This window comes from Tachysurus fulvidraco, chromosome 12, assembly GCF_022655615.1.
Source record: "Tachysurus fulvidraco isolate hzauxx_2018 chromosome 12, HZAU_PFXX_2.0, whole genome shotgun sequence".
Lineage (NCBI taxonomy): Eukaryota > Metazoa > Chordata > Actinopteri > Siluriformes > Bagridae > Tachysurus > Tachysurus fulvidraco.
Genome location: NC_062529.1, coordinates 26266120 through 26285316, shown reverse-complemented (window position 1 = coordinate 26285316; position 19197 = coordinate 26266120). Strand labels below are relative to the sequence as shown.

The 19197-nt window shown below is 42.1% G+C and overlaps 1 protein-coding gene across 2 annotated transcripts in view; it reads left to right on the top strand.

Annotated features, from left to right (window-relative positions):
• The window catches only part of rasgrp3 (RAS guanyl releasing protein 3 (calcium and DAG-regulated)), a 45603-nt gene extending 34010 nt beyond the window's left edge, over positions 1-11593 (top strand). For both annotated transcript variants that reach the window (XM_047821046.1, XM_047821045.1), the window contains exons 14-17: positions 2896-2932; positions 3447-3590; positions 7526-7893; positions 9528-11593. In XM_047821046.1, coding sequence (XP_047677002.1) covers positions 2896-2932; positions 3447-3590; positions 7526-7893; positions 9528-9536 — 558 coding nt within the window. In that variant the 3' untranslated portion in view covers positions 9537-11593. The remainder of the gene's footprint in view (positions 1-2895; positions 2933-3446; positions 3591-7525; positions 7894-9527) is intronic.
• Positions 11594-19197: the final 7604 nt, after the last annotated feature.

The window sequence follows — 19197 nt, the reverse complement described above, 5'->3', positions numbered from 1 at the left end:
ACCAGAGTGTCAGATTACAGCTGCAGGTCACCAGAGTGTCAGATTACAGCTGCAGGTCACCAGTCAGATTACAGCTGCAGGTCACCAGAGTGTCAGATTACAGCTGCAGGTCACCAGTCAGATTACAGCTGCAGATCACCAGTCAGATTACAGCTGCAGGTCACCAGTCAGATTACAGCTGCAGGTCACCAGAGTGTCAGATTACAGCTGCAGGTCACCAGAGTGTCAGATTACAGCTGCAGGTCACCAGTCAGATTACAGCTGCAGGTCACCAGTCTGATTACAGCTGCAGGTCACCAGAGTGTCAGATTACAGCTGCAGGTCACCAGTCACATTACAGCTGCAGGTCACCAGTCAGATTACAGCTGCAGATCACCAGACTGTCAGATTACAGCTGCAGGTCACCAGAGTGTCAGATTACAGCTGCAGGTCACCAGAGTGTCAGATTACAGCTGCAGGTCACCAGTCAGATTACAGCTGCAGGTCACCAGTCTGATTACAGCTGCAGGTCACCAGAGTGTCAGATTACAGCTGCAGGTCACCAGTCAGATTACAGCTGCAGGTCACCAGTCAGATTACAGCTGCAGGTCACCAGTCAGATTACAGCTGCAGGTCACCAGAGTGTCAGATTACAGCTGCAGGTCACCAGTCAGATTACAGCTGCAGGTCACCAGTCAGATTACAGCTGCAGGTCACCAGAGTGTCAGATTACAGCTGCAGGTCACCAGTCAGATTACAGCTGCAGGTCACCAGTCAGATTACAGCTGCAGGTCACCAGAGTGTCAGATTACAGCTGCAGGTCACCAGTCAGATTACAGCTGCAGGTCACCAGTCAGATTACAGCTGCAGGTCACCAGAGTGTCAGATTACAGCTGCAGGTCACCAGTCAGATTACAGCTGCAGGTCACCAGTCAGATTACAGCTGCAGGTCACCAGAGTGTCAGATTACAGCTGCAGGTCACCAGAGTGTCAGATTACAGCTGCAGGTCACCAGAGTGTCAGATTACAGCTGCAGGTCACCAGAGTGTCAGATTACAGCTGCAGGTCACCAGTCAGATCACAGCTGCAGGTCACCAGTCAGATTACAGCTGCAGGTCACCAGTCAGATTACAGCTGCAGGTCACCAGAGTGTCAGATTACAGCTGCAGGTCACCAGTCAGATTACAGCTGCAGGTCACCAGTCAGATTACAGCTGCAGGTCACCAGTCAGATTACAGCTGCAGGTCACCAGTCAGATTACAGCTGCAGGTCACCAGAGTGTCAGATTACAGCTGCAGGTCACCAGAGTGTCAGATTACAGCTGCAGGTCACCAGTCAGATTACAGCTGCAGGTCACCAGTCAGATTACAGCTGCAGGTCACCAGAGTGTCAGATTACAGCTGCAGGTCACCAGTCACATTACAGCTGCAGGTCACCAGAGTGTCAGATTACAGCTGCAGATCACCAGAGTGTCAGATTACAGCTGCAGGTCACCAGAGTGTCAGATTACAGCTGCAGGTCACCAGAGTGTCAGATTACAGCTGCAGGTCACCAGAGTGTCAGATTACAGCTGCAGGTCACCAGAGTGTCAGATTACAGCTGCAGGTCACCAGTCAGATTACAGCTGCAGGTCACCAGAGTGTCAGATTACAGCTGCAGGTCACCAGAGTGTCAGATTACAGCTGCAGGTCACCAGTCAGATTACAGCTGCAGGTCACCAGTCAGATTACAGCTGCAGGTCACCAGAGTGTCAGATTACAGCTGCAGGTCACCAGAGTGTCAGATTACAGCTGCAGGTCACCAGTCAGATTACAGCTGCAGGTCACCAGTCTGATTACAGCTGCAGGTCACCAGAGTGTCAGATTACAGCTGCAGGTCACCAGTCACATTACAGCTGCAGGTCACCAGTCAGATTACAGCTGCAGATCACCAGACTGTCAGATTACAGCTGCAGGTCACCAGAGTGTCAGATTACAGCTGCAGGTCACCAGAGTGTCAGATTACAGCTGCAGGTCACCAGTCAGATTACAGCTGCAGGTCACCAGTCAGATTACAGCTGCAGGTCACCAGTCAGATTACAGCTGCAGATCACCAGAGTGTCAGATTACAGCTGCAGGTCACCAGTCAGATTACAGCTGCAGGTCACCAGTCAGATTACAGCTGCAGGTCACCAGTCAGATTACAGCTGCAGATCACCAGAGTGTCAGATTACAGCTGCAGGTCACCAGTCAGATTACAGCTGCAGGTCACCAGTCAGATTACAGCTGCAGGTCACCAGTCAGATTACAGCTGCAGATCACCAGAGTGTCAGATTACAGCTGCAGGTCAACCTTCTGGTGCAGATTCTGGTCTACAGGAGAAAAGGATTTGTTTCTGTTTTCTATTATTCATATTGTGTATTTATTCTCTCTCTCTCTCTCTCTCTCTCTCTCTCTCTCTCTCTCTCACTCTTACACACACTCTCTCTCCCTCTCTCTCTCTTTATCTCTATCTCTCCTTCTCTTTATCACTCACTCATTCTCTCTCTCTCTCTCTCTCTCTCTCTCTCTCTCTTACACACACACACACTCTCTTTCTCTTTATATCTCTCTCTCCTTCTCTTTATCTCTCTCTCTCTTACACACACACACTCTCTCTCTCTTTCTCATTATCTCTCTCTCTCTTACACACACACTCTTTCTCTTTATATCTCTCTCTCTCTCCTTCTCTTTATCTCTCTCTCTCTCTCTCTCTCTCTTACACACACTGTCTCTCTCTCTCTTTCTCATTATCTCTCTCTCTCTCTTACACACACACTCTTTCTCTTTATATATCTCTCTCTCCTTCTCTTTATCTCTCTCTCTCTCTCTCTCACACACTCTCTCTCTCTCTCTCTCTCTCTCTCTCTCTCTCTCTCTCTCTCTCTCTCTCTCTCAGCTCTGGGGGATTATTAAACAAGGCTACAAGTGTAAAGGTAAAGCTCAGTGTCTTTATTTCAGTCTAAATATATCTTTTATTCCATCGAACTGATTTGATTTATTGCACATTTATTTTAAACATATTTAGAATTGTGTGACTATTAATCTTATTTCTATACATTTAGCTTTTTATTATCGTGACATCATTTTTTGTCATTTTTCTTGTTGAAAAAGAAGGAAAACGATCTGTAAATAGAATTAAAGCCGAATAACCGTAGATTTGTTTTATTATAATCTGTTATTACAAATATCAGAACATCAGACAAAACATCAGCAGCTCTGTCTGTACGTCAGGTCTATATTAATGCGTTTCCATAGTAACGGCTTGTTCACAAGAAAATGGTGTGTAATTGTTGTTTGTTTAAACGTTAAGTTCTCTCACATCTTTGGGACAGACGTACACTTACACAAAGACACACACACACACACACACACACACACACACACACACACACACACACACACACACAGCTGAAACAATGAACACTGTGTTCTTGTGTTTATTTACAGATTGTGGTGTTAATTGTCATAAACAGTGTCGTGAGTTGTTAGTGTTAGCGTGTCGGAGACTTCCACGTTCCCCCTCACTGTGCAGCGTCTCACCTGGAGCTCACAGCTCGTTACCCAGCAGCCCCACACTGCCCACCTCTAAAGGTAAGTGCAACACACACACACACACACACACACACACACACACACACACACACACACACACACACACACACAGAACAATGACATCAGGACATCACAAAACATTACAAGTACTAAAGACTGGAATTCCAGTTGTGTTGTGTAGAACTCCAGTTGTGTTGTTCTCATGTTGTGTTGTGTAGAACTCCAGTTGTGTTGTTCTCATGTTGTGTTGTGTAGAACTCCAGTTGTGTTGTTCTCATGTTGTGTTGTGTAGAACTCCAGTTGTGTTGATCTCATGTTGTGTTGTGTAGAAGTCCAGTTGTGTTGATCTCATGTTGTTGTGTTGTGTAGAACTCCAGTTGTGTTGATCTCATGTTGTGTTGTGTAGAAGTCCAGTTGTGTTGATCTCATGTTGTGTTGTGTAGAAGTCCAGTTGTGTTGATCTCATGTTGTGTTGTTGTGTTGTGTAGAACTCCAGTTGTGTTGATCTCATGTTGTGTTGTTGTGTTGTGTAGAACTCCAGTTGTGTTGATCTCATGTTGTGTTGTTGTGTTGTGTAGAACTCCAGTTGTGTTGATCTCATGTTGTGTTGTTGTGTTGTGTAGAACTCCAGTTGTGTTGATCTCATGTTGTGTTGTGTAGAACTCCAGTTGTGTTGTGTAGAACTCCAGTTGTGTTGATCTCATATTGTGTTGTTGTGTTGTGTAGAACTCCAGTTGTGTTGATCTCATGTGGTGTTGTGTAGAACTCCAGTTGTGTTGATCTCATGTTGTGTTGTTGTATTGTGTAGAACTCCAGTTGTGTTGATCTCATGTTGTGTTGTTGTGTTTTGTAGAACTCCAGTTGTGTTGTGTAGAACTCCAGCTGTGTTGATCTCAAATTGTGTTGTTGTGTTGTGTAGAACTCCAGTTGTGTTGATCTCATGTTGTGTTGTTGTGTAGAACTCCAGTTGTGTTGATCTCATGTTGTTGTGTTGTGTAGAACTCCAGTTGTGTTGATCTCATGTTGTGTTGTTGTGTTGTGTAGAACTCCAGTTGTGTTGATCTCATGTTGTGTTGTGTAGAACTCCAGTTGTGTTGATCTCATGTTGTGTTGTTGTGTAGAACTCCAGTTGTGTTGATCTCATGTTGTGTTGTGTAGAACTCCAGTTGTGTTGATCTCATGTTGTGTTGTGTAGAACTCCAGTTGTGTTGATCTCATGTTGTGTTGTTGTGTTGTGTAGAACTCCAGTTGTGTTGATCTCATGTTGTGTTGTTGTGTAGAACTCCAGTTGTGTTGATCTCATGTTGTGTAGAACTCCAGTTGTGCTGATCTCATGTTGTGTTGTTGTGTTGTGTAGAACTCCAGTGGTGTTGATCTCATGTTGTGTTGTTGTGTTGTGTAGAACTCCAGTTGTGTTGATCTCATGTTGTGTTGTTGTGTAGAACTCCAGTTGTGTTGATCTCATGTTGTGTTGTTGTGTAGAACTCCAGTTGTGTTGATCTCATGTTGTTGTGTTGTGTAGAACTCCAGTTGTGTGATTCTATGTTTGTGTTGTTGTGTAGAACTCCAGGTTGTGTTGATCTCATGTTGTGTTTGTTGTGTTAGAACTCCAGTTGTGTTGATATCATGTTGTTTGTGTTGTGTAGAACATCCAGTTGTGTTGATCTCATGTTGTGTTGTTGTTTGTGTAGAACTTCCAGTTGTGTTGATCTCATGTTGTTGTGTTGTGTTAGAACTCCAGTTGTGTTGATCTCATGTTGTTGTGTTGTGTAGAACTCCAGTTGTGTTGATCTCATGCTTGTGTTGTGTTGTGTAGAACTCCAGTGGTGTTGATCTCATGTTGTTGTTGTTGTGTAGAACTCCAGTGGTGTTGATTCTCAGGTGTTGTGTTCGTTTGTGTAGAACTCCATTGTGTGGTTGTGTAGAACTTCCAGTGGTGTTGATCTCATGTTGTGGTTGTGTAGAACTCCAGTTGTGTTGATCTCAGTCGTTTGTTGTGTTATGGTGTAGAACTCCAGTTGTGTTGATCTCATGTTGTTGTTGGTTGTGAGAACTCCAGTTGTGTTGATCTCATGTTGTTGTGGTTTGTGTAGAACTCCAGTTGTTTTGATCTGATCTCATGTTTGTGTTGTTGTGGTGTGTAAACTCCAGTTGTGTTGATCTCATGTTGTGTTGTGTAGAACTCCAGTGGTGTTGATCTCATGTTGTTGTGTTGTGTAGAACTCCAGTTGTGTTGATCTCATGTTGTGTTGTTGTGTAGAACTCCAGTGGTGTTGATCTCATGTTGTGTTGTTGTGTAGAACTCCAGTGGTGTTGATCTCATGTTGTGTTGTTGTGTTGTGTAGAACTCCAGTTGTGTTGTTGTGTAGAACTCCAGTGGTGTTGATCTCATGTTGTTGTGTTGTGTAGAACTCCAGTTGTGTTGATCTCATGTTGTGTTGTGTAGAACTCCAGTGGTGTTGATCTCATGTTGTGTTGTTGTGTAGAACTCCAGTGGTGTTGATCTCATGTTGTTGTGTTGTGTAGAACTCCAGTGGTGTTGATCTCATGTTGTGTTGTGTAGAACTCCAGTGGTGTTGATCTCATGTTGTTGTGTTGTGTAGAACTCCAGTTGTGTTGATCTCATGTTGTGTTGTTGTGTAGAACTCCAGTTGTGTTGATCTCATGTTGTGTTGTTGTGTAGAACTCCAGTGGTGTTGATCTCATGTTGTGTTGTGTAGAACTCCAGTTGTGTTGATCTCATGTTGTGTTGTTGTGTTGTGTAGAACTCCAGTCCTGTTTGTGTTGAATCTCATGTTGTGTTTGTTGTGTAGAACTCCAGTTGTGTGATCTCTGTTGTGTTGTGTTGTGTAGAACTCCAGTGGTGTTTGATCTCATGTTGTGTTGTGTAGAACTCCAGTTGTGTTGATCTCATGTTGTGTTGTGTAGAACTCCAGTTGTGTTGATCTCATGTTGTGTGTTGTGTTGGTAGAACTCCGTTGTTGATCCTAGGTTGTGTTGTTGTGTAGAACTCCAGTGGTGTTGATCTCATGTTGTTGTGTTGTGTAGAACTCCAGTGGTGTTGATCTCATGTTGTGTTGTTGTGTAGAACTCCAGTGGTGTTGATCTCATGTTGTGTTGTTGTGTAGAACTCCAGTTGTGTTGATCTCATGTTGTGTTGTTGTGTAGAACTCCAGTTGTGTTGATCTCATGTTGTGTAGAACTCCAGTTGTGTTGATCTCATGTTGTGTTGTTGTGTTGTGTAGAACTCCAGTTGTGTTGATCTCATGTTGTGTTGTTGTGTTGTGTAGAACTCCAGTTGTGTTGATCTCATGTTGTGTTGTGTAGAACTCCAGTTGTGTTGATCTCATGTTGTTGTGTTGTGTAGAACTCCAGTTGTGTTGATCTCATGTTGTTGTGTTGTGTAGAACTCCAGTTGTGTTGATCTCATGTTGTTGTGTTGTGTAGAACTCCAGTGGTGTTGATCTCATGTTGTGTTGTTGTGTTGTGTAGAACTCCAGTTGTGTTGATCTCATGTTGTGTTGTTGTGTAGAACTCCAGTGGTGTTGATCTCATGTTGTGTTGTTGTGTTGTGTAGAACTCCAGTTGTGTTGATCTCATGTTGTGTTGTTGTGTAGAACTCCAGTGGTGTTGATCTCATGTTGTGTTGTTGTGTAGAACTCCAGTGGTGTTGATCTCATGTTGTGTTGTTGTGTAGAACTCCAGTGGTGTTGATCTCATGTTGTTGTGTTGTGTAGAACTCCAGTTGTGTTGATCTCATGTTGTGTTGTTGTGTAGAACTCCAGTGGTGTTGATCTCATGTTGTGTTGTGTAGAACTCCAGTTGTGTTGATCTCATGTTGTGTTGTTGTGTAGAACTCCAGTTGTGTTGATCTCATGTTGTGTTGTTGTGTAGAACTCCAGTTGTGTTGATCTCATGTTGTGTTGTTGTGTAGAACTCCAGTTGTGTTGATCTCACCCTCCTTGTGATTCCAGATGAAGACGAGGTGTTTGAGTTCCCCTCCGTGTCTCCTTCAGGGTCAGATTTAGAGACTAACTCCATCACTCTGGTCACTGGTTCTGCTCAGAGGATCTCAGTGCGCTTTCAGAGAGCCACCACGAGTCAGGCCACCCAGACGGATCCCCTGTGGCCCGATAGCACCTGGAGCGAGTCCGGTTCTGGGTCACACACCTTCCCTAAGATGAGGTGCAGGCCACATCGTAAAAGCTCTAAAAATAAAGGCTTTGCTCGCTGGGAAAACGAGACGAGTGTCCACGAGAGGAGGGAATCACACAAGCAGCTGGAGGACGAGGGAAGGAACAGAGTGTCACCACTGCAGCACCAGTACGGCCAGGACGCCAAGGTGACCCGGGTTCTGGTTCTGTTCAGGGATCTGTTCTGACCTGAGATCCATAAACTAACACTGACACATTATATTAGAATTTATTAGATTAGATTAGATTAGATTATAACATATTAGATTAGATTAGATTATAACATATATTAGATTAGATTAGAACATATTAGATTAGATTAGAACATATTAGATTAGATTGGAATATATTATATAATATTACATTATATTATATTATAATATATTAGATTAGATTAGAATATATATTATATTAGATTAAAAAAGATTAGATTAGAATATATTAGATTAGAACATATTAGATTAGATTAGATTAGAATATATTATATAATATTACATTATATTATATTATAATATATTAGATTAGAATATATATTATATTAGATTAAAAAAGATTAGATTAGATTAGAATAGATTAGATTAGTTTAGAATATATTAGATTAGATTATATTAGATTAGATTAGAATATATTAGATTAGATTAGATTATTGAGGATAATAGAATCGAATGTGTTTCACTTGCTTATGTATTTAATTTAATAGAATTTTATTTGTATATCTCACTTTTAACAATAATTAGAAAAATAAAAAATTTTTTTTTTTAAATGTAAACATATATTTGTCCTTTATGTGTATTAACATTCAGAGCATTTAAAAGCAGACACTGTATTTATTTAAAGACAGACATATTTGTTGCTATTAACATTATTTTATTGGATAAATAACTCAAAGTAAATGAGACAAATTAAAAGATAAAGTCGTCTTCATCCTGAACACAGATTATAGATTAACGAGCTTGACCTCGAGTCTCAGTGACACACGATTGTTTCCAGTCATCAGCAGCTCAAAGTGCTGTTCCATAGCAGTGAGGGTGGAGGTCATGTTGAATGTCACACTCTTAAGGTCTCTGGATGTCCTGCTCGTCTTTATTTAAATCTTCCAGTAGGACTAAAGTCCATGGATTTGGTTCCTCACGTCACACACAAATGTACCATTGATATAACTTGTACTAGTACATCCTGCTCGTCTGACCTCCTGCACGAGGTTCATGCGCTTGATCTCAGTCTGATCCTCTCGTTAGATTTTTATCTCTGGTGCTGCTGCGCTCAAGGTCCCAAAACGTCCAGTCCTCAAATCCTCGCTTTTTCCATTGCCGTGGAAACCAGAGGGGTATTACAGGTTCCAGTCTCTCTGTCAGTGCAGGGAGATTATCTCCATCAGGGCCGCAGGAAAGTCTGCAGCAGGGACGATTAATATTGAACGGCTCTGGCAAGCTGCTGCAGGTTATTTCAGGAGCAGATGAATGGAACTTCGGTAACGAGGTTAACGAGGTCACACCCTGTCCACCACAGAGCCAGTAAATCACTGCATGAATAATACTAATGCCGCTCGTCGCTGCTTTAACTGAACCCAGCGTCTTCCACACTCACTATTCAGCAGCTCACACAGTAGAGTAGAACCACCAAGACCGTGTGATCAGATGAGGTTTTTATCTTCTCTTGTTTGTAAATGTTTGCTGCTCCTTTATTAAACATTCACATGTGGGATTAAATAACAATCCCATGAACGTTCCACATCATTTCCTGTGACTTAAACCTGGATTGAAGTGTTTTTCTTTTGTTTCAGATCAGCTGACTTGGTGTCTCTGAGGGCCAGATCAGGACTCAGGGGAGGTCTTCAGCTCCACGGCCCAGAATGCTCTCCTCTCTGGGGTACGTTTTGAGGTGCTTCAGACCCCTGGAGTGACCCCAAAGTGTAGAAAGAGGCAAATAAACAGAGAAACCAGAGCTGCTGCCCCGGGGTGCAGACGTTAATGAGAGACAGTATGACTGAAACGCTCACGTGGATGCTGCAGAGGACTGAAGATGATTACACAACATATTGATATTTCTCACCATCATCACCATCATCATCACCATCATCATCATATTTTACTTTGTGTGTAAAGCCAAACAGTTGCCTGGAAGCAGAAATGTGGCACAGAAGAAGCTTTTATGGTTCTGCAGGTGTTTTGGGGTAAAAGGTGTTTTTCAGGACGCTTTTATTTATTCAGGGGTGGACAAATCAGGGCTATTACGATCCAAACAGGCAAGAGAAATGAACAGACTGAACCGAGTCAGACAGTAGAGCAGACTGAACCGAGTCAGATTCAGACTCCAGGGAACAAGCGGAATGTAGCAAGGGTGAAAGATTTGGGGGTCAGGGTCAGAGACAGGATTAGAGTCAGGGTCAGAGACAGGATTAGAGTCAGAGTCAGGATCAGAGTCAGAGACAGGGTCAGGATTAGAGACAGAGTCAGGGTCAGAGACAGGGTCAGGATTAGAGACAGAGTCAGAATCAGGGTCAGGATTAGAGACAGAGTCAGGATTAGAGACAGAGTCAGGGTCAGAGACAGAGTCAGGGTCAGTATTAGAGACAGAGTCAGGATCAGGGCCAGGATTAGAGTCAGGGTCAGAGTCATGATTAGAGACAGAGTCAGGTTCATAGTCAGGTTCAGTATTAGAGACAGAGTCAGAATCAGGGCCAGGATTAGAGTCAGAGATAGAGTCAGGGTCAGAGACAGGGTAAGGATTAGAGACAAAATCAGAGTCAGAGACAGAGTCAGGGTCAGAGTCATAGTCAGAGACAAGGTCAGAGACAGGGTCAGAGTCAGGGTCAGAGACAGTGTCAGGGCCAGGATTAGAGACAGAGTCAGGGTCAGAGACAGAGTCAGGGTCAGAGACAAGTTCAGAGACAGAGTCATGGTCAGAGACAAGGTCAGAGACAGTCAGAGTCAGGATTAGAGACAAAGTCAGAGACAGCGTCAGGGTCAGAGAACAATCAAAATGTAGTGAGGGTGAAAGTGTTAGAGACAGAGTCAGAGTCAGAGTAAAGTTATTATAACAGTATATATATAAATACAGTTCTAATATAATTAAAAGAGAAAGTGAAATAATAAATAAATAAATAAACAAATAAATAAATAAGCTGCAGGTTTCTGACACAGTGCTGTGAGAGAAACATAATCAACTTCAGACTGATATCAGTACCTTCGCTTCATCCCACCATCCTGCCGTCCGTCGTTCCTTCGACAGTAAATAAAGGACAGAGATAAACGTGCACACAGACGTGTCCTCTGTGGTCCTGATTTGTCCACTTCTTGGGTTAAAGGTCATTTAGGAGGTGTTTGCTGTGTAAAATGAGCTTCTTTAGTTTTGCACTAAAGCTACGAAGCTAGAAAGTAACGGCATGCTAATCCTGAAACTATTATCAAATCCTTTGCTGTGTGTGTGTGTGTGTGTGTGTGTGTGTGTGTGTGTGTGTGTGTGTGTGTTTTCATTTTGTGTCATATTCAGAGTTAAAACACTACATAAGGTTTTTAGTAGAGGAGAATTTAAGCTGAACGTGTGACAGGTTTCTGAAGTTCATGCCATGGTGCAGAAGGTTGGACTGATAGACTATAATGTAGTGTTGGTGTTGAGTCTGATGTTAGCGCGATGACATCATCGAGTGGAGAAAAGTCAATAACACTAATGATGTTTGAGCAGGATCTCATTATGGACTGGAGATGAAGGTACGGCGCTCAGATCAGAAACCACACTCTGTCGCTCAGGAGGACGTGATGAACAGATCTACAGATAAACATAAACGATCAGGACCTTTTAATATATATATGAAGATTCTTTTATTAAAATAAATACAATATGTTATTACTGAAGTGTCCCTGCTCTTTTATTTCAATGGTATATAAAGCACATGAATCTGAAAAAATATATATATATATTAAATATTGTATTTTTTTGTCACATGAATGAGGAGCATTTGGGAAAAAATATTGAAATGATTTAATGTTATGGATAAAAACGTAAAGAGTAAAAAATAAATAAAAGGGTGAATCTGGGTGAACTTCACAAGGACTGGACTGAGACCGGGGTCAAGGCATCAAGAGTCACCACACACAGACGTGTCGGGGTCTACGGTTGTCGTGTTCCTCTTGTTAAGCCACGACTGAACCACAGACAACATCAGCGGCGTCTTAGCTGGGCTCAGGAGAAGAAGAACTGGACTGTTGCCAAGTGGTCCAAAGTCCTCCTTTCAGAAGAGAGCAAGTTTTATATTTCATTTCATTTGGAAACCAATGTCCTAGAGTCTGGAGGAAAGGTGAAGAAGCTCATAAGCCCAAGCGTTAAGTCTTAGTGTTAAGCTTCCACAGTCTGTAATGATCTGGGGTACAATGTCATCTGCTGCTGTTGGTCCACTGTGTCTGCACCAGTTTACCAAGACATTTTAGAGCACTTCATGCTTCCTTCTGCTGAGCAGCTTTTTTAAAGATACAGTACTGATGTCATTTTCCAGCAGGATTTGGCACCTGCCCACATGCCAAAAGCACCAAAAGGTGGTTAAATGACCATGGTGTTGGTGTGGATTGGTGTTGGTGTGGGTTGGTGTTGGTGTGAGTTGGTGTTGGTGTGGGTTGGTGTTGGTGTGGGTTGGTGTTGGTGTGGGTTGGTGTTGGTGTGGGTTGGTGTTGGTGTGGGTTGGTGTGGGTTGGTGTTGGTGTGGGTTGGTGTGGGTGTGGGTTGGTGTGGGTTGGTGTTGGTGTGGGTTGGTGTGGGTTGGTGTTGGTGTGGGCTGGTGTGGGTTGGTGTGGGTTGGTGTTGGTGTGGGTTGGTGTAGGTTGGTGTTGGTGTTGGTGTGCTTGACTGGCCAGAAAACTCACCAGACCAGAAGCCCTTAGAGAACCTATGAGTTATTGTGAAGAGGAAAATGAGAAAGAAGAGACACAAAAGCAGATGATCTGAAGGTCAGTGTGAAAGAGAGCTGAGCTTCTACACCACCTCAGCAGTGCTACAGACTCTCACCTCCATGTCACACTGACCTGAGGCAGTAATTAAAGCACAAGGAGCCCAAACAGGTACTGAGCACTTATACACTAAACAAACTTTCCAGAAGGCCAACACCCACCCACCCACCCACCCACCCACTCACTCACTCACTCACTCACTCACTCACTCACTTACTCACTCACTCACCCACTCACTCACTCACTCACTCACTCACTCACTCACTCACTCACTCACTCACTCACTCACTCACTCACTCACTCACTCACTCACTCACTCATCTTCTACCGCTTATCCGAACTTCTCGGGTCACGGGGAGCCTGTGCCTATCTCAGGCGTCATCGGGCATCGAGGCAGGATACACCCTGGACGGAGTGCCAACCCATCACAGGGCACACACACTGTCATTCACACACACACACACACACACACACACACACACACACACACACACACACACACACACACACACACACACACACACACACACACACTCTCATTCACTCACACACACACACACACTACGGACAATTTCCCAGAGACGGCAATCAACCTACCATGCATGTCTTTGGACCGGGGGAGGAAACCGGAGTACCCGGAGGAAACCCCCGAGGCACGGGGAGAACATGCAAACTCCACACACACAAGGTGGAGGTGGGAATCGAACCCCCGACCCTGGAGGCTAACCACTAAGCCACCGTGCCCCCCCCTAGAAGGCCAACAATTCACTAAAAATGTTTTTTATTGGTCTTATGAAGTAATTTTTTGAGATTTTGTTAAATGTGAGACAAAATCATGACAATTAAAAGAAACAAAGACGTAAACTACTTCAGTCTGTGTGTATGAACTTATAATACACAAGTTTCACTATTTTAGTTGAATTACTGAAATACATGAACTTTCCCATGAGATTCTCATTAATTGAGATGCAGTGTGTGAGATTTATTTAAGGTAAAGTGTGTACATAAGGAGTGTATTATAAAATATATAATGTATCAACAACCTGCCGATAAATCTTTGTGAAACTGAGACAGAAGCTGCTCTTATCATTGTTCATCGTGTTCACTGTTTCAGACAGATGTTTTTCTGTTCACTGTTGCTAAGCATTGAATGATGAAGTTAATCAGTCGCCATGGCAACGCGAGACTTTCAAAGTCCATCCACCTTCACATCACCTGCATATTTAGGTGGACTCACACACACACACACACACACACACACACACACACACACACACACACACACACACACACACACACACACACACACAGAAACACACACACACAAAACCCACTGAGACACATGCACACACAGACACACACATTGAAACACACACTGAAACACAGACACACACACGCACACACACAGACAACCACTGAAACACAGACTCACTTAACAATACACTTAAACACACTCTGAAACACAGACACACACAAACACACTTGCACACAAAGACACAAACACTGAAACAAACACAGACACACACTGAAAAACAGAAACACACACAGACACACACTGAAACACACACACATGCACACACAGACACACACTGAAACACACTGAAAAACAGAAACACACACAGACACACACTGAAACACACTGAAAAACAGAAACACACACATACACACACTGAAACACACACACATGCACACACACAGACACACACTGAAACACACTGAAACACAGACACACACACAGACACACACTGAAACACTGAAACACAGACACACACACACATGCACACACACCACACACACAGACACACACTAAAACACAGACACACACATGCACACACACACAGACACACCCTGAAACACACTGAAACATAGACACACACACACAGACACACACTGAAACACAGACACACACACATGCACACACACAGACACACACTGAAACACAGACACACACACATGCACACACACACAGACACACACAGACACACACTCACAAACTTAAATTGAGAACATTTACAGTTTAAGATGAAAGTAAATGTTCTCAATTTAAGCTTGTGAGAGAGAGAGTAGTACAGTATAGTACAGTATAGTACAGTATAGTACAGTATAGTATAGTACAGTATAGTACAGTATAGTGTAGTACAGTATAGTACAGTATAGTATAGTACAGTATAGTACAGTATAGTATAGTACAGTATAGTACAGTATAGTTCAGTACAGTACAGTATAGTTCAGTACACTATAGTTCAGTACAGTACAGTACAGTACACTATAGTACAGTTCAGTACAGTACAGTACAGTTCAGTACAGTTCAGTACACTATAGTTCAGTACACTATAGTTCAGTACAGTACAGTATAGTTCAGTACACTATAGTTCAGTACAGTACAGTTCAGTACACTATAGTTCAGTACACCATAGTTCAGTTCAGTACACTATAGTTCAGTACAGTACAGTTCAGTACACTATAGTTCAGTACAGTTCAGTATAGTGCAGTATAGTACAGTATAGTACAGTACAGTTTAGTACAGTACAGTATAGTACAGTATAGTACAGTATAGTATAGTATAGTACAGTATAGTATAGTACAGTATAGTACAGTACAGTACAGTACAGTATAGTACAGTACAGTATAGTACAGTATAGTACAGTATAGTACAGTATAGTATAGTACAGTACAGTACAGTATAGTACAGTATAGTATAGTACAGTACAGTATAGTATAGTACAGTATAGTACAGTACAGTACAGTACAGTATAGTACAGTACAGTACAGTATAGTACAGTATAGTATAGTACAGTACAGTATAGTATAGTACAGTATAGTATAGTACAGTACAGTATAGTACACACACTCACAATTCACATATATTATACTCATATATAGTATACTTTAGTATACTTCACATATAGTATACTTTACTTTAATAGACTATACTACTCTATACTACACTACTCTATACAACGCTATACTACTCTATACTACACTACTCTATACAACGCTATACTACTCTATACTATACTGTCCTATTTTATACTATACTACACTACACTATACTACACTATAATATACTACACTACTCTATACTACACTATACTATAATATACTACACTACTCTATACTACACTACACTATACTATAATATACTACACTACTCTATACTACACTATACTATAATATACTACACTACTCTATACTATACTACACAATGCTATAATACTCTATACTACTCTATACTATACTGTCCTATTTTATACTATACTACACTACACTATACTACACTACACTATACTACTCTACACTATACTACTCTACACTATACTGTAATATACTATACTACTCTATACTACACTATACTACTCTACACTACACTATACTACTCTATACTATACTACACTACACTATACTACACTACTCTATACTACTCTACTCTATACTACACTATACTACTCTATACTACACTACTCTGTACTACATTATACTACACTATACTGCACTGCACTACACTATACTACACTATACTATAATATACTACACTACTCTATACTACACTATACTATACTACACTATACTACTCTATACTATACTGTCCTATTTTATACTATACTACACTACACTATACTACTCTATACTATACTGTCCTATTTTATACTATACTACACTACTCTATACTACACTACACTACACTATACTGTCCTATTTTATACTATACTACACTATACTATAATATACTACTCTATACTATACTACACTATACTATACTATAATATACTACACTGCTCTATACTATACTGTCCTATTTTATACTCTACTACACTACTCTATACTATACTATACTACACTATACTACTCTATACTATACTGTCCTAGGTAAAGAGACTGACCACGACGCGAGACACGAGGACGACACGACACGAGACGACGCGATACGAGACGGGCCGAGGGAGACGTGAGACGACAACGACGCGAGAACGAGAAGAGAGACACGACAGGAGACGGACGCTAGACGAGACTGTCGATGGGGAGACATAGACGACACTAGACGACGCTAGACGACGCGAGACGAGACGGGCGAGGGGAGACGAGACGACACGAGACGACGCGAGACGACACGAGCAGACAGACGGGAAGAGACGACACGACACGACGCGAGACGACACGAGACGACGCGAGACGACACGAGACGGGAAGAGACGACACGACACGAGACGACACGACACGGACGACACGAGACGACGCGAGACGACACGACACGACGCTGAGACGACACGACACGGGACGACACGAGACGACGCGTAGACGAGACGGGCCGAGGGTGAGACGAGACGACACGACACGAGACGACGCGAGACGACACGACGCGGACGACACGACACGGGACGACACGAGACGACGCGAGACGACACGACACGGGACGACACGAGACGACGCGACACGAGACGGGCCGAGGGGAGACGAGGACGACACGGGACGACACGAGACGAGAAGAGACGACACGACACGGGACGACACGAGAGACGCGAGACGAGACGGGCCGAGGGGAGACGAGACGACACAGACACGAGACGACGCGAGACGACACGACGCGGGACGACACGAGACGACGCGAGACGAAGAGGAGAGGAGAAGGGAGGAGGGGAGACGAGACGACAAGAACAAGACGCGAGAAGAAAAGAAAAGACAAGAGAAGAAAAGAAAAGAGACGAAAAGAGAAGAAGAGAGACAGAAACGAAAAGAAGCGAGAGACAAGAAAAGAAAAGAAGAGACGAAGAGAAACGAGACGGGAAGAGGACGAAGAGAAAATGAGAAGATGAAAAGAAAAGAAGCGAAGAGAAAGAGAAGACGGGAACGAAAAGACAAGAGAGAACGATGAGAAGGGAAAAAAAGAAAAGAAGAGAAAACGAGAAATGAAGGGAAAATAAACGACAAAGAAAGGGAAGAGTAAGAAAAGAAAAGAAGATAGAAGAAAAGAAGAGAGAATAAAAGGAAGATAACTACAATGAAAATATAAGAATATAGAAAGAATAGACAATACAATAATCTAAAAGGACAAAACTGATAATCAACTACTCTATACTCCACTACACTATACTACTCTATACTACACTACACTATACTACACTATACTATACTACACTATACTACTCTACACTACATTACTCTATACTATACTACACTATACTACTCTATACTACTCTACACTACACTACTCTACACTATACTACTCTATACTCCACTACACTATACTACTCTATACTACACTACACTATACTACTCTATACTACACTACACTATACTACACTATACTACTCTATACTATACTATACTGTAATATACTATACTACACTAAACTACAATATACTATACGACTGTTATATATGCTGTATGGGTAAGAGACTGTATCAGTGAGAAAAAGACAGACATAGAGGTAGTATGTTGCTATAATATACTATAATCTACTATAATATACTATATTGTACAGTAGTATACCATACTACCCTAAAGTACACTATTCTACACTATACTATACTACAATGCACTACACTTCACCAAACTACACTACACTATACTACTGTTATATATGCTGTATGGGTAAGAGACTGTATCAGTAAGAAAAAAGACACGAAGCAGAGATGGAGGTAGTATGTTACTATACTATACTATACTAAACTACAATACATTGTACAGTACTATACTATATCATACTATATCATACTATACTATAATATACTATACTACACTATTATACTACACTATACTATACTACTGTTCTATATGCTGTATGGGTAAGAGACTAGCACAAAAAACATGAGGTAGAGATGGAGGAAGCATGTTACTATGTTATACTATACTTTACTACAATATGCTATACTATACTATGCTGTACTGTACTATACTACACTATACTACAGTTCTACACTACAACACTATATTACACTACACTACACTATACTATACATCTCTGATATGGAGTGTGTTAGTCACACTGTGTGTTAGGGAGAGCAAGACTAAAGACTACATTAGACTAAAGCCCCTATATTAGATCATACTATAGCTCAGCTATGGAGTGTGTGAGGATGATACTGAGCACACAACTGTGAGATTCTAGACCTTGCTAACAAACACAGTGTCTGAGAATGTCAACATTGTCACTATGAAATGTGCTAAGACGTTAGCTCATGGATTTTGGGGACTAAAAAAAGAGACATTCTCTCTATTTCATGGTACAGTGCAGTACAGCATATTCATCTACTACTCTGTATTGCTGTACACTACTTTATAACACCTATAGTATACAGTGGAGATCAAAATTAGCTAGCGATTTATGAACACTTGATTTTTTTCAGGGATAATATAATCCCACATGTCTTTGGACCGGGGGAGGAAACCGGAGTACCCCGGAGGAAACCCCCGAGGCACGGGGAGAACATGCAAACTCCACACACACCAGGCGGAGGTGGGAATCGAACCCCCAACCCTGGAGGTGTGAGGCGAACGATGATCATGGTTAGAGAA